Source organism: Tachypleus tridentatus, chromosome 7 (genome assembly GCF_004210375.1).
Source record: "Tachypleus tridentatus isolate NWPU-2018 chromosome 7, ASM421037v1, whole genome shotgun sequence".
Taxonomy (NCBI): domain Eukaryota; kingdom Metazoa; phylum Arthropoda; class Merostomata; order Xiphosura; family Limulidae; genus Tachypleus; species Tachypleus tridentatus.
Genome location: NC_134831.1, coordinates 128,353,843 through 128,370,395, shown reverse-complemented (window position 1 = coordinate 128,370,395; position 16,553 = coordinate 128,353,843). Strand labels below are relative to the sequence as shown.

The following is a 16,553-nucleotide window of genomic DNA, read 5'->3' as shown; positions in this document are numbered from 1 at the left end:
GAGATCAATGGCAGTCCTCCTTCTGTCATGAAGGCTGCATAAATAAAGATACTTGACATCAGTATCATTAATTTTAGGTGTTCTGCCTATTCCTATCTTATTGTCAAATTTACCTGTTTCTGTATCACAGTCTAGAATGCGCTTGACAGTGTTTGGGTAGCATTTCAAGTCTGCAACAATTTATTTGGTAGTCAGACCAGCATCACGTAAAGCTTTTATGAGAATTCTCTGTTCTACTAACAATTCTGTATGTTTTTTTTTTGGCTGTTACATGACAACAAAACTTAATATATGGAGTTAAACACTGTTTCATAAAGGTTTATTTTTGGAATGTTATTAAAATGACTTCTTATAGCATATACTAATACTATATGCTTGTTCCTTGCTAGTTGCTTTGGGGTAACATGACAGTTACTTCAGACCCTAACTTTTATCAATATGTTCATTCAAGAAGAGTCATTATAATATGCTCTTGATAAAAGTATTTGGGAATTTTAAAGAGTAATAAGTATTCTCACCCTGACCCATTCAGTTGTCAACATGGGTCAGTGAAGCATTACCATAATGTTGAGATTTACATTCTATAATGGCATGTAAGAGTTAGCCCCATAAAATGGAAAAAATAACAAAATATCCTCTTTTCCTAATACTTTTCCACACTACTATATTTTTGTGTTATGTATTTAGGTGTTAAATATGATAATTTTTCAGGAGTCCTTGCAGATGATGGAAAGGAGGTTTGCATCAGAGAATAGCAGTGTTGGAACTTTACTACATAAAATAGAGCAGATCCAAGACTGGATGGATAAAGAGGTGAAATAAACTTTTTTAATTAGACTGAATTACCCAGTGTACGGTTGTAAATGTACAAAGTATTACGAACATTAGATATAGTGAGTCTTATATGTAAGTAGTTTAACACATAATATGATATCTCCAGCTTTTGATGTGTATTGAATGAATACAGTTACTTCAAAACTATATAATGTAAATATTTAGACACAAATTTTATTGATGGTCTCTATTAACATATTTTGTCATCTTTGCATGATAAATAAATTAAGAGGTTCCTAAAAGAGTAATTTTTTTAAAGATTTGAATTCCTGTTCCACCAGGCATGTTTGCCGTTTCAGCCAGGGAGCATTACAATGTGATGCTCAATTCTACTGTTCATTGCTAAAAGAGTAGCCCAAGATCTGGAAGTGGGTGGTGATGACTAGTTGTCTTCCCTCTAGTTTTACACTGCTAAATTAGAGATGGATAGTGGAGATAGCCCTTGTGTTACTTTTTGTAAAATTCAAAAACAAACTATCCTATTTCAGAAATTCTTTTAACTATTTTTAATTTTTGAAATGTCAAAGCTACAAATTTTACTGTAACCTTTTTTCTTTTTAATTAATGTTATTTCTTCTGTGTCTTCTGATCTGGTTTTTCACACATTACGACTAAGGTTTTATATGTTGGCATAATTTATTATGGTTTTGAGGAAAATGCTTTACTGGCAGTGGCATACAATAAACAAAAATGTAGTTGAAGTGCTGTAATATATTCTTATTACTGGAAAACTATTTATAAGTCTTATTATGGTGTAATATCACACCTTACAATAACTTTTAGCTAAAATGCTCTTAATTTTTACTGGAATTGTGCAGATAAGAAAACAATACAGAAATGTTTTTTTTTCCACTTTAATAAGAGTTAAATAGTAAAGTACATATTTATTTTACATATATAATATATAATTTTTTAACCTCTGACATTTTGTCATATTTTAATAGAAAGAAGTATTTTATGGGCAGCTACGAGAAGAAATTAAAACTTTAGATCAGAGGTTACAAGAACAGCGATGTGATGATATGGAAAGTTTACACAAATTTGTTGAGAAGTGTATACAGCGATGTTCTGAAGAGCTATGTAATAATGTAACATCACTGTTGAAGGTGAGAGCAGGCTGTTTCACTCAACCAGACATAGTTATTGTAACTGAATCACGTAAACTTTGTATAAATTTGTATGATATAGAGTACAATACTGAATTATCCTGTTATTTCTCTGATAGATGACCAAAGGCCGCATGTCTGTTTTAATCTCTTGTACCACTATACAGTAGTGCATTGTCCATCTGTCAGTCAGTCAGTAGACACTAAAGTTACGTTAGTAAAATGTATGCATGCTATGAGTCAAAGAAGAATTATGTACACTGTAGGTTACAGAGATGCCAACCATTACAATTTGAGCATATACATTACAACTTGTTGCAACTCCCAAATTATTATATAGGTCTATACAATAAAGTGATAAATTGTTCCCCAGGGCTTGAAAGGGGTGAAAAGGAAATTTCTAGTGAGATACAAATAAATTTTGATAATAAATAAAAGACATAGTCCAAATGGCTACTTGCGATAATCATGTTTGTGCTTGAAATAATAAAAAATATTTGTATCTCTGATGTTTACCAATAGTTTGAGTGCAGTGCTTCTTCATACTGGGTACGAGGGGGAATCCATAGTTATGTCATCAGCGCTTGTCAGCCAATCAGCCCTCGCGTAGATGGGTATTTCTTGTTTTCTAAGCGGCATAGAAACACCAATGCGATTGTTCACAAGTTGGAAAAAGAGGCCTCATTCACCAGATTGTCTTGTTTCTGGCAAATCTAAAAGGACTAAAACTGTGAATCAAAAATTTAGGAAAGAGTATAGTGCAAAATATCCAGTCATTGCATCAAAAGTCAGTGACAGTCATGCATTTTGTACAGTTTGTCACATCGATTTTTCTGTGGCGCATGGCAGGATAAACGATTGTTCCAGACATACAAAATCAGCGTCTCACCAACAAAAGGCTGAGGCAAAGACAAAAACAATGCAGATAACTCCCAACCATCCAGAGACATTCTTGTGAAAGCAAAGGCTGCAACAGCTGCAAAACTATTACAATAAGTGTCATAAAAATGATATAAACTAGTCCTTACACAAAGGCTTTTTCTGCTTACTGTTTGTGTATGTTCAATGTTGTATTACCAGTATGTTTGTTACTCTGAACTAAATAAAAGACATAATTTCAAAAGAATTTTTTAGATTTATTTATTAAATACACAAAACACAGTCATAAATGAGTAATCTATAGCAGTAATAAATAAAAATAGTTATAATAATAATATAATAATAAACAGCTTAGAGACGTTGGTCAGGCCTAGTAGCTGCAAATGATAATGGGCTCTGTCTGCAATCATTACGCTCAGTCATTTGAAATAGTTGGCATCTCTGAGGTTACAATACAGTGTGACATATAAACATGAAAACCAAGAAATAAAAATATCTGTTACTCTTAATTTTGGTTGTATTTACTCTTGAAACAGAACACTTTTGGGGACCCTGCAGAAGCATGTCTAGTATTTATTGTATCAATATTATTGATCTTAATTACATAGAATATTGAAAATAAAAAAACTGTAATATTAAATGTTTAATCCTTTACTTACGAGTTGTAAGTACTTCTATTACATTCATTAATATGACTTTCTTTTATACCATTCTTTCATGCCATGCTCGAATAAGCTGTATAGAAGCTAGTACATTAGCTGTTATTTTAAATTTGTATCAGAGTGTAGGTATTACTTCTCTTATTTTTCTTACAAGAGAATATTCTTGAAAGTTAACGTGATTTGATGAATTCATCATGAGTAACTGATCAGCCACAGAGGTTAGTTGAGTTTCAAATAAATACTCTCTTAGGCTAATGATGATGTCATATGATCACAGATGCCTTCGAAGAGGAAAGTTCTCTCTGCAGTTACGCTTTATCAAAAAAAAAAAGATTAGTTTATTTCAGTGGTTACATTTTAACCATAGTTTGAAAAATTAGAATAACATTTTTTGTACAAAGTTTTTTTTCATGTTCATATATGTATATTTTAAATAAAAAAGTACGAAATGAAACAAAAGCTTATTAACCTTGAAAGAATGGTGTGTTAAATATTTATTGTAATGAACCAAAGTAATATGCAAGTGTGTACATATACACACGTACACATACTTACCTAAAACATTATTTGACAAAAGTGTGTGTTGAATGGCTACATAAACTGATATGTATATACAATGAAGATCATTCAGTGAAAATGTGGAAAGAGCACTTGAGTTTTAGTAAATGATTTCAAACATTTTTATGAACTTTTGAACCTGTTTGTTTTTCTAGTATATTTCTGTATGACTTCCATGATATTCTTATTGTGGGTTTTTGTATAACATAAACTGTATTTAAAAATTAGAAAATCCATTTTATCTTAACTTTTTTAAAAACCTTTTTTCTTTTCGACAATCCAAAGACACCTGCTTTTCAGCTCTGTTTTGAACTATTCATACAGACTATAATCTATTAAATTTGAAATGGATAATTTGACATGATTTCTGATATAGGATTTTTGTACTTTTTTTTTTAAATTGATAACAAAGGTTAACTTTAGCATTTGAAACTGAACAGTGTACATTGTAACTTATAATTAAAAATTTTATATTATTTGAAAAGCTATCATATATGCTTCAAAAACCTATATTTCAAAATTATATTTTTCCACAAACCCATCAAGATGTTGGCCAAATTAAATGAACAATTTTAAGATATAAATCAAATATGTATGTACAACTTCTATCGTACTTAGACGTTAAAAATCCACTGATGACGTTTGAAACTGCCTTGTGAATGTATGGTGTGAGGTTTTTTTTAGAAATGTATGGTGCTAAATTTCTAGAACATTAAATCTGAATTACAGATATTGGTTAAATGTTAAACATCTTTTGTTAAATACTCTGAAAAAAACAACTGTACATATATTTTTGTGTGTTGTTCTACTGTTTGTAAATTGTTCATGTGAATTGCTAGTTTTAAACCAAATATTCTCTATATGAATCAAATTTCTCTGTTAATTGATTCTGTAAACAAATGTATGACCCCTTTTGTTGTGATAAACACGTGAGGATCTCAAACATTTATTGTGAATATTAGGATGCTGTTGGTAGCCATTCCAGTAACCATCAGAACCTGCATGTGGCTGAACTGGTGGAACAGTTTAAGAATGAACTCCATGTGCAATCAGCTGAGCAACGAAAGGCAGGTTTCAATAGAATTTTCTAAAGTGGAAGAACTTTTGGCTAATGATTATACTATAGCTGAATAAAGTGGTGTTATTCAAGGTTGCTAGTATGGTATATTTAACAAAATGCTGGTAGTCCGACCCATACATAAATCTTTTGTTTTCTGAATATGTATGACGTTGGGTGTAATTAATGCATTAAGTTTGATGTTCTTCATGTGAGTATGGACGTCGTGTTTGATGTGTAACCTTCACTTTCAGTTTATGAGAAAAAGTATAATTGGCAAATAACATGTTAAGAAAAACTGCAGTCATGATATTCAAAAAAATATGTTTTCCATTGTTCCCCTTTTTCTTAAATATATTTTTCTTATACATGATCATGCCTATTTTCTTTCCCAGAATATTCCTTAAATTTTTAAATATAAATATCCATTTTTCACCAATGTTCTGACCATCCCACCTTTATCAAGGCTAAAACTTTCCACCCCTGATATGTATATTTTGGATAAGTCATCAAGAAGTTACGTGTACTTTGACTATGTTTGATGACAAACTGTTTCCTGTGTTCCATGTCTGTGGTTTTTTGAAAAAGGTTTAAAAGGAGTGATTTCTGTAAAGCTCAACTTTCTTTGGTTAAGTTTGTTGTGAAGAAGATTATTATTGTTAGTTTTCTTACTTATCACATCAATTTGTAAGAGAAAGAACATTACAAGAAAAATTCTTTATTAAAAATACCATTAGTCCAAATGCAGTTTTTATGTATGTTTTATTTCTGCTGTGATGAATATCAGTGTAATGTAATGATAGGTTGTGACAATATTTTTTTTAAGACTAACGAGTGGAGAAGAAAAGGATAGATGTGTAATATTTGATATTTATTTGTAATGGAGTTTTATATTTAAGATTTTAGTAGTTATCTATTTTATTTTATTTTTAAACTTACCTGTTTAAAAAGAGTGTTAAGTTTATTTTTACAAATTATGACACCACTATAATTTCTTAAGAACATGTCATTCTCTATTGTAAATTGAAGGCATTTGGGGCATTAATAAATGAAGTACAAAGTTCGTGTGAACCAGTGAAGACTCAGTGCATACATTTTGGAGAAATCTTTGTATTCATAAGTCTTGCTTCTTATCTGAAATGTGGAGTGTGTGGCTAACTCACTGTTACATTTTGATGTAATGTGATGTTGGTTGATAATATTTTCACTTTAGATAACCCCTTATGGGTTTGCAGTAAGTTTGAGAATTTTATAATTTTAAAGTTTGAGGTTGACCTCTTCAGTGGCCTTAGTACAGATAACCATTGAGCAGTTTTGCACTTAAATATCGTTGAGTTAACGTAAAAAATGTACTTGGTACAAAGGCTAACTAATTATATAGATAAATTTTAAAATTCCAAACTCCATTTTTATCACTTTTTTGGCTATCTTACTTTTTCTTGTGCGACCCCTGCCATAACTGATGTATGCCTTTCTTCACTACACAAATAAAATCTTAATTCATTAAGCCTAATATTTGAACTTCATTATTTCAGTTTGTTGCTTAATCTGCTTTAGACACAATTCATCTTGCACTTTGCAATGTTGATGATGCTATGTTATTTGTTCTTCATGATAATTAATAAACACCAGGTTTAGGAAAGCAACTAACAGTTTAAACTTTATTTCATTACACTCATTGTAGAGGGAAAATATTTAATCCTATCCAAGCCATAAGGGCAACATTATGTAATCCATGTTTTTTATCTGCTCTGGTAAAGATTATATTTTTTAGTTAAGCTCTGTTTCTCTCTAATAATTATGGTACATATTCAGTAACTAAGGGTTCTTATGTGTGTTGTTTATTAAGTGGTAATAAATTTCCTTATATATTAAAATAAAAAAAATTTCTGTCATTGGAAGAGTATTCTTTTCAGAACTTTTAGCTTATCATGTCCATTAATCATGAATATTCCTGCTTTATGTGTTCTAATACAAAGGTATTTCTGTTGTTTTAAAACCTGCACAATAGTCTTATTCTTAATGTAACATTGTCAAAAGAAACAGGAAAAACAATACATGTTTGACTTTTCTAATTTTATTTTTTTAACTTCACTATAGAGTTCTTTGTTATCCACAATGAGAACTTCCACCAATTGCTTTTTTCAGAAATCCTACATTACTTCTCACACAAGTGATTTATTGTCAAATGACATAGATGTACAACAACCTTTTCCATTCAATCATGCTTAGCTATCAGTTCTGTCTTGTTTGGAGGCTAAGATGTATTAGTTAAACTTTCCAGTCAAATAATTGTGGTTTTTCATGTTATAAACATATTGCTGACATAAATTATATTAACCCTATTTTATAATTGTTTATTTGGCTTATCTGTTTTTAAGTCATCATAATAACACCATCTTGATTTTTTTGTAGATCATATTCAGAGATGTAAGAATATATAGTAAAAATCTGAAAAGGCTGAATAACTGGTGACATGGTCAAACTGTGACCTGAAGTAGGGCTGTTTTTGGCTAAATCATAAAAAGTTGCATGCAGCTAGTTTTTTACAGGAGATTTAATAGACTTTTAATTACAACAATTGCTGATTTATCAACTGATATGTTATAGGAAATTAAAAACAAAAATCAGCTTTGTATCATATTAAGTATTAGAGCTATGGCTTATTAAATAAACAAATATTTTTATGATTCTGGGTTTTCAGGTGATTTTACAGCCTCACCATGAAAATCCTAAGAGAGAGAAACTTGGTTTGAGACCATTTTTGAATTCTGTTAGATTAATTCAGTCAGTGTAGCAAATTTCAGCCTTCTACCACCATTACTCTTGCAGCGTTAAGCAGCCAAAGTTGCCTGAAAATGAATCTGTGAAAAATAACAAAAATTAACTAAATTTTACAGGGCTGTAAATCAGAAACTATTAGAGATATTGATCTAATCTTTGGCAATTTTTCATTATATGAGTAGATGAGCACATGTGAATTTTTTCAAGGCATTCTGAGGGGTCACCTGGAAAAGTTTCCAAAATCTGGATGATTTGACATGGAATGACCCTGTGTAAATATGGTGTATTGGTATTTTAAACCCTTCAGTAACTAAGGTTACAAGAACATTCCATTATTATTATTATTAGTTTACTACAAATTCCAGAGCGTTTTTTTGCCTGGAAAAAAAGTAATTTGATTTTGCCTAACTTTTTGTTTTAAAAATTTAAAATTATTACAGGAGCATAAAGAATTAGAAATCATTTATATTAATTGTTTTTAACATTTTTAATCACAGTTCAATACATGGAAAGTGCACAGTGTAACAAAGCATTGTATTTTAGACTCTGTCAATTTCCTTCAAATAAATGAAATAGAAAAGACAATATATAGTTTGTTCTTAATATAATATAATATTCAATTGGTAAATACTAGTTGAGAGTTTACCTAAAAAATGATGAATTAGCATGAAACTATATTTTGAGATGGTTTTCATTATCAGTGTTCGTTATTATACTAAAGACTAACTTCCTTTACAGTTGAATAGAGCTGAAATGATATTTTAACATCAGTTTATAAACATGTTTGACCTTAGGGCATTAAAATTGTATTCATGAGACAATATTGAACCATATTAATCACAAAATAGTTGACATAATTATATATATATAAAATAAAGTTTAAAAAAATTGTGTATTTGTCTGTCTGTGTTATCTAACTACAGTGGAACCATTCTAAAGCAGCCACCTTCGGGACTGAGACAAACTGGCCTGATTAGAGGGGTATCACTGTACATAATTAGGGATTATCTAAACAGAAAAGGGACTGTAATTGAATGACCGCTTTCAAGGGGTGACTGAATGTGAGGGGTGGCTGCTAAGAGGGGTTACACTGTACTACTAGGACACTGGGCCAATCTGAACTAAATTTTGTGTGATGGTAATTTGAAAAAGGTGCATGTTACTGGGGGGTTCACAACTCAGTCAAGCCTCCATTATTGTTATTATTGAGTATTTATTACCCTTGATATAAGTTAATGTCAACTACATTCATAAATGGCACCATGTACTCACACACACAGAAAAAAAATCTGAAAAACATTATTACATTTTCTATAATACAACATATACACAGCATGAGGGGAGGGCACAAAAACATCTTGTATATCTCAGAGTGTATGATAGCACTCTTGCAGTCGAAAAAAATAGCTGCCGTTATTACAATAATACATAAACGCAGCTGAAGTTTCTACCTCGACAGCCAGCATAAGGTTGATATAAAGAGCTGTTTCTTGAGTTACACCCACTTATGTAGCCAATGACTATCAATTAATTAATCATGTGAAATACTGTGGGAGGACATTAAGAGGAAAGTGTTGAAAGTGGGTAACAGAAAGGAACCGTACTGTCACGACTTTGGCTGCTACCTCTTCCTACAAAGTTACCCTGCACACCATGTTTTAATTATGTACATATTGAGTTATTAAAACTTATACAAAACATTTGGTGTGGTAATAATATATTGTAAATAAATTGTGTGAAAGTTAGGATGTTTGTATTATTTAGCATAGTCTCCACACAGACATACATTTTTTAAAGTTTTATAACCTATATAAAGGGTGGGAACCTCAGCTTGTATTTTATAAGTCACCATGAGATCAGTAAAGATTGCAAGTATCATTTACATAAGTGAGTCTTATACTTGGAATTCTGAAAACAGGAAGGGAAAAATATTTTCTTGTGTTGTGAATTAGTTTATTTACTGCTTTCAATTCTCTAAGAAATATTATATTTTTAACAGTTCTTTAAAATTTGCTATAACTGTAAAAGTAGTTAAACCTAGTTAATTTTGTTGCTATACAAACAGTAAAACTTACTGCTTTACATTATGACTCAATTCTGCTTTTTTTTAAATTTCCTAAAAGGACTTGTACAGCAAAGCCCATTTGACATTAATGGGTGATCAGAAATTAATTATAAAAGTTCCTGTTTATGTATATGTTATAAACAGTGATTGTCTCTCAAAAAAGTCTGCCCAGCATGGCCAGGTGGTTAGGGAGCTTGACTTGCAGTCTGAGGGTCGTAGCTTTGAACCTTCGTCCCACCAAACATGATCACCCTTTGCTTGGGGGCATTTTATTGTAATGGTCAATCCCATCACTTATTGGTAAAAGAGTAGCCCAAGAGTTGATGGTTGGTGGTGATGACTAGCTGCCTTCTCTTTAATCTTTCACAGCTAAATTAGGGTTTGCCAGTGCAGATAGCCTTCATATTAACTTTGTGCAAAATTTAAAACAAATAAGGGTCCTCTTTGAAAAATGCTACAAAAGAATATACTACATTTTTAGAACGTTTTCTCATGTTGTAGAAATGTTCATGTCAGAATCTTTCAGACACTTAAGAAATAAAAAAAAAAACAATTTCATGAAACTTTTTTTTTACTTTTGCTTCAACAACAACTTAGTTTGTGAATGATTTGTGAGCTTGAAAATACAGTATTTTCTTCTCTTTCTAGCAGCTGTAGGACAGTTGCTACAAACCACAATCATCTTCAGAACATACTGTATGTTGAAGTGGTCACACAAGTTTGTACTAAAGTAATTAGTTTTGTGTGTTTAATGCTATAAATTTGTGTAGGCTTAGTGGTTAAGGTGCTTGATTCATAACCTGTGGGTTGTAGGTTCAAAATACCCATAATTGAACATGCTAACCCTTTCAGCCTTGGAGGCATTATAATGTGTCATTCTTGCTAATTGTTGGTAAAAGAGTAACCCAAGAGTTGGCAGTGGGTGATGTTGACTAGGTGTCTTCCCTTCAGTCTGTCACTGCTAAATTAGCAACAGCTAGCACAAGTAGCCATGGAATAGTTTTTCATAAAATTAAAAACAAACAAATAAAACAAAGTTGTAGAAGAATTGTCCAGATAATATATGTATTCTATTTTGAAAATGAGCATTGAAAATATGTCTGTCTTAGAAGACTGAAATTCCTGCCACAAACATAACATTTTTCCATACTTTTCATAGAAGACTGAATATTTACACTTGTACAGAGGTTGAGTAGATAATATCAAAACGATTTTAGAATCTCATCACTTTGTTACAGTCATGCTCTTTATCACTGTGTCTGGTCATGTTTTGCCTGATGACTGTGCATCTTGACAATATGCCTTAGCATGATTTCCATAACAAAAGGTTCCACTGTAAGGCTGTCATGTCCAAAGTTGACTTTTCATAATTTATCTGTGTATCATGCCATTGATTATGTTTTTAGTTGTTTCTTGGGTTGTGGATGGCTTTTGCCACTGACCTTTGTATTCATAGGTAATCAGCTGTTATAAGATGCTACACTTTTCTTACCATAGCTGGAGTATGACTTGTTTCATTCTTTTTCTGTGTGGTCCTCATGCCCTTAGTGGATTAATATTTTTTTTGTTTTCCAGCACCATTAAGTAAAAGGGATACTCCCTTCTTGAAGGCTATTAATCTTTGACTTTAATGATCTGGGTGTATGAATACTTTACATTAGAAAGGGCTGTTACATACATTTTCCAAAAGTGATCAGTTTTGTGTCTCATTATACTACCTGTATAATGTCAAATAATCTCAAAATATAGTTCTGATACAAACTATTCCACTATAAGTATATGTCAGTTGTAGTTGTTAAGTGGCTTGCTTGGTTGCACATTTAAAATCATTCTATTCTAATACAGTGTATGCAATCCTCTATATATGGATATTTATTCTTCTGCATCAAATAATATTTTAAAAAACAGGAATGTATAATGAAAAAGTTTTGTAGTAAGAAGAATCTGTAGATGGTAAATACTGTTAAAACTTAATTAAAAAACACTTGAGAATAAAACGTACATTATATTGAATTTGTTAACAAGTTTCTGTTGTATGTTGATGCAGCTTCTACAACAGGAACGGAGACAGCAGTTTCTGATGCTTTCATCAGCTCTACAGTCTGTAGCCTTACAGTTGAAGACAGGGTGTGAGATTGATCAAAACGAAGAAACAGAATCATGACAGAAGAGGTGGAAACCTGAAACCAAGTATATCTTGTCATGACGTGCAAAAAAAAAAAGAACTGAACACAGTGTGGTGTGTGTGTTTATATATTTACAAGAAAGTTGTATGTACTTGTAGGTGAATAATGTTAATTCTGTTTCAAATCAGTCTTCTAGTAATAGTAGAATCTTTAAATAGATTCAAGAAATGCTTATGCCCCAAACCTAGAAGATGTGCAGTGTGGTTGAAAACTGATTAATTCCTTCTTGGCTTGTGAAGAGGTTTAAAAGATATAACAGTGTTGTTGTATGCTAATGTTTTTGTTTAAACAAATTTAAGTTGGAAAAAAGAAATTAAAAGTTCAAAAACTATGTTAAGTCCATACCGTTCCGTTTGTTCATAGCAATTAAAAGTTATAACTGTACAGTGTAAATCCTTATAAGATTTACTTTTATTGCTTTTTGTTATTAGAACAAAGTGCTTTAGAAATTTTTGTTACGCATTTTCATTTTCAATTTGTATTAATCATAAAAGCATAAAACGTATGATGAACTTTGTGGAACTCTCTCACATCTTTTAATCTGTATTTGTAAATAAGTAAAAATTATATGGAATTGATGACATGGCAAATGCTTCAAATGTTCTCTTATAATATAAATTTTCTTTTGAAAATATGACCTTGACACTTGTGTTGTTGATTGTTATGTCCATGCAGTTTTTTTTCGTAATTTCTAATTCTTTTCACATTTTCTCATAAATGCATTTCAGCATGTTGTGTCCTGTGTTCCATCAGTGATACAACAAATTATGTGTTTAAATAAAGTGAATGCATGAAATAAAAAACAGCTTTGACATTTTAAAATTACATTACAGTTTCAGCAGACCTTGTAATAACAGATGATGTTGGTTCCAGTTGAGAAATGAGTGAAACAGAGTTTAAGAAATATGCCATTCTTTTTCCAGATATCCAGGTGTTTCCACAGTGACAACAAAATGAAAGAACTGAAACTTGTATAATCTAAACTGTTCATGAAATAAACAGATAATATGGAAGTGATGGTTGTTTTATTTACCTTTAATGAAATATAGTTATTTGGCCAGAAAGTTAGACTTTCTGAATACTTGAAATTTTATGCATTTATCCTCACCAAATATTACTTATAAAGATAGTTTTCAATTCATATTTATATAATAAAATATAAAGAAATAACTTTTGCACAGTTTAATGTTTTGGTTAACTGCTGAGAAGACTGTAATCTTTATGTACAAGTCTCCTACATTGCACATAGTAAAGCTTTTGGGTGAGGTATCTAAAAAACAGGTTTTTTATAACTTTTTCTGTAGTGAGGTAATGTTTCATATTTTACAGCATATAGGTACATATTTTTGCTTATTTGAGGTATGTGTGCTTCAGTGATGTTCAGAAAATGTATTTTTGTCACTGATGTTTTTAGATTTTAAAATCAAGGTAAAAGTCCAACATTATTACTCAAGAACTTGATACATTTAAAAGTGATTCTCAGTCATGCTGTGTGTCTTTATAACTAAATTAGAAGAATGAGTAAGTGTACAAGAAGGTATCATATTGTCTCAAATAGAACAAGATATTCCATAACTGTTTTGTTTTTAATAGAATAATAATATTATAAAATGTCTGCCCATTGAATTAGTGATAGTTTTCAGTTGTATATTATGCTTTGCACTCAAAATAAAATTTTAACCTATGATTATTTAAAAATATTTTATTAGAATGACATACACATATAGTAATTTAAAAGCAGTTTGTTTGCAGTAAAACTTTTAAGTTTAATGGGCAATATTCTAACATCAGTATATAGTAAATTACTTTTTGAGATTTTTGTGAACGTGTCCTGTTCTCTGTACTTGATTCCAGTATGCAAAAGGGGAGTAAATTGAAGGAAGTGCAAATCATTGTCTTTCTTTTAACCTATTTTCAGTAACATAAGTTGTATTCGGTATTACAACTTGTGTTAGTTTCTTAAGTATAACATTAGCGTTATCTTTGGGTTGTGTGTAAAGGAAGTAAACAGCAAGTTATTTCTGCTATTTTCCTGTGAGATAACGGCTGTATGTAAATATTGAAACCTTCTTTTTTTTATATATATATATCATTATTCAGGAATTGCAAGAAAAGAATTCAAGATAAATATATTTTGAAATACGAACTTATCTGGAAGACACTTCAGTCCTGAGATTAATGTGTGTTCACAACTGGTTATGTTTACCCTTAGAAATTTTGTTCTCTTTAAATTAAAGGGTTAGATAAATGATAAATCATTCTGAAACAAGAAAACATAAACTTCTTTCTCTGAACTGTTCTTAAGTGTTTAATTGAAGTGTAGTTAACCAAAACGAAATATTAAACACTTCTTTATCTCTCTTAAGTAATTTTTATCAAAACCACAGTAAAGTTTTTTATATTCACTACAGTTTCTTTTTCAGTTTAAATTATTAATCTCCCCATAAAATAATTTATATATTTATGACAACTAAGATGAAATTATACATACATTTATCTTGGGATAATATGCAAGGCTTCTCAAAGATAAAGTTCACTTTATACTGTATAAAAAGTTAAAGGGACAATCTCAGTAGTTGCATATATGTGGAGTTTCATTATTCTTTATCGTAACTACATGATGTAAGATTACATTAGAAAGTTACCAGTAATTCTTGTAAAGTATTATTTATAGTATTACATAATGTTACTTGCCAGTGAATGTGATGTCTTTTAAGTGACGATAAATATTATTGATCGAAACCTTTTTGATTATCACAGTTACATGTGGATAACATAGTTTAACAAGATTAGAAAGAATATAATTGTGTGTTTTACTAATGTTCCTTCCTTTACGAAATGTTTCAAAGTCGCTTCACTTGATATTAATATTAAAGTATATTTAGCATTACTGATAAATATTACTGATTTAACTGTCCTAATTGAAATAAAAATGTTCCACATAACTAACATATATGGAGTTTTATTAATCCTTTAAACACACCTTACTTAATTCCAAATATATTTAGGTGTTTAAACAATACTTGGCACCCTACCTAATTTAATTATTCAGTGTTAAGAGATAGACAAGTTGTTTAATAACTATATCACACGTTTATTTTCATTTATTCTGGTGGTTACCAATTTTAAACATTTTGTCAGCTGTATGATACTAAATAATTAAACTTGGCTCTGAATCACAGATATTATTCAAACACTGTAAGGTGATGTAATATATTTTAAAAAATTAAAACTTTATAAATATTATATACATACAGTTTTGATGATGTAATAGATTTCAGGTGTTCTGATCCAAGTTGTGCTGATGAGCCCAAAATAGGGAAAATTGCAGATTACAACAGAGGGTAATGCAAATGAAAGAATGTATATATGTATATGAAATGTGGTAGTTTCTGTCTGACACTTCAATTATCCTTTTTTTCTTCAAAAACTTGAGAAACACACAATTTGTAAATAAATAGCTAATTAGAAGTATCTAGCTTGTCGTATGTTTTAGGCTGTGTTTTTTCCATATTTAAATTTACTTGTTACGTTTATCTCAAATTCAATAACTTATCACAGAAGTTTCTGGACTCTTCTCATCCTAAAATTTCACCATATGTATTTTGGTGTTTACATTCTTTAAAAAAAGTAGTGGAGTTTAATTTGTGAACAGAATGATACTATGATGAAGCCATGACATTGAAGAGTAATGCATGTTTTTATATGTATATATAATAGTAAATTTTCAAAGGTAAACTGTGACTATAAATTCCTTGTATCTTTTCAATAAAAAAAAAGTCAAACACTATCTTATATTTTCTTATTGGCTTATTAATTTATGTTACAACTGCAAGTCTTAAAGTGTATGCATAACTAGTTCATAATTTCATATTATTAGCATCAGTAAAAATAATTTACCTTACCTAGATATCCTTTTGACTATTATATTTGAAAATAGAGCTGGGTGATTAACTTGAATAATAAATATTATCAACTTCCTACGAGCATCACTTAGTCTCATAATAAAATAACTAACTGAAATTATTGTTTCCAATTATGCCATTCATTCAAGTCTCATGTTAGAATAACTGTTTAGTTGAATGTAATCTGTTAAACAAGCCATTAGTTAGTCAACTGGTAAATTACATTAATTTCCCTGCTCTAACCATTAATATTACTACATAGATGTAACTAACAGTTTGTTGCTTATAAATTACCTGCCCAGAAACTTTTGTAAGTGAATAAAATGGCTTCATGGTTCATCACATAATTAGAAATTGAACATCTGTTTATTAACATTCGACATGTAGAATAATCAATGGAAGTGTCTTTTTGGTACAATACAGATCCACGCTATCTTTGAAATGTATTTGATTTTGTAGTAAACTAATTTTCATCCATTTGAAATATGAGTACATTACTTCTGCTGCTATACATAAA

General features: G+C 30.3%; 1 protein-coding gene across 3 annotated transcripts in view; it reads left to right on the top strand.

Moving 5' to 3' along the window:
* The window catches only part of LOC143256574 (uncharacterized), a 28,798-nt gene extending 15,263 nt beyond the window's left edge, over nt 1–13,535 (top strand). Inside the window, exons 6-10 of one of the 3 annotated variants that reach the window (XR_013031415.1) lie at nt 712–813; nt 1,779–1,940; nt 5,002–5,106; nt 11,993–12,184; nt 12,965–13,535. Coding sequence is in view for 1 of the 3 variants with exons in the window: in XM_076513956.1 (XP_076370071.1) it covers nt 712–813; nt 1,779–1,940; nt 5,002–5,106; nt 11,993–12,109 (486 nt within the window). In the remaining 2 variants the exon portion in view is untranslated. Of the gene's footprint in view, nt 1–711; nt 814–1,778; nt 1,941–5,001; nt 5,107–11,992 lie in introns of all 3 variants that reach the window. The other 2 variants (XR_013031416.1, XM_076513956.1) reach the window with 2 other exon arrangements.
* Nucleotides 13,536–16,553: the final 3,018 nt, after the last annotated feature.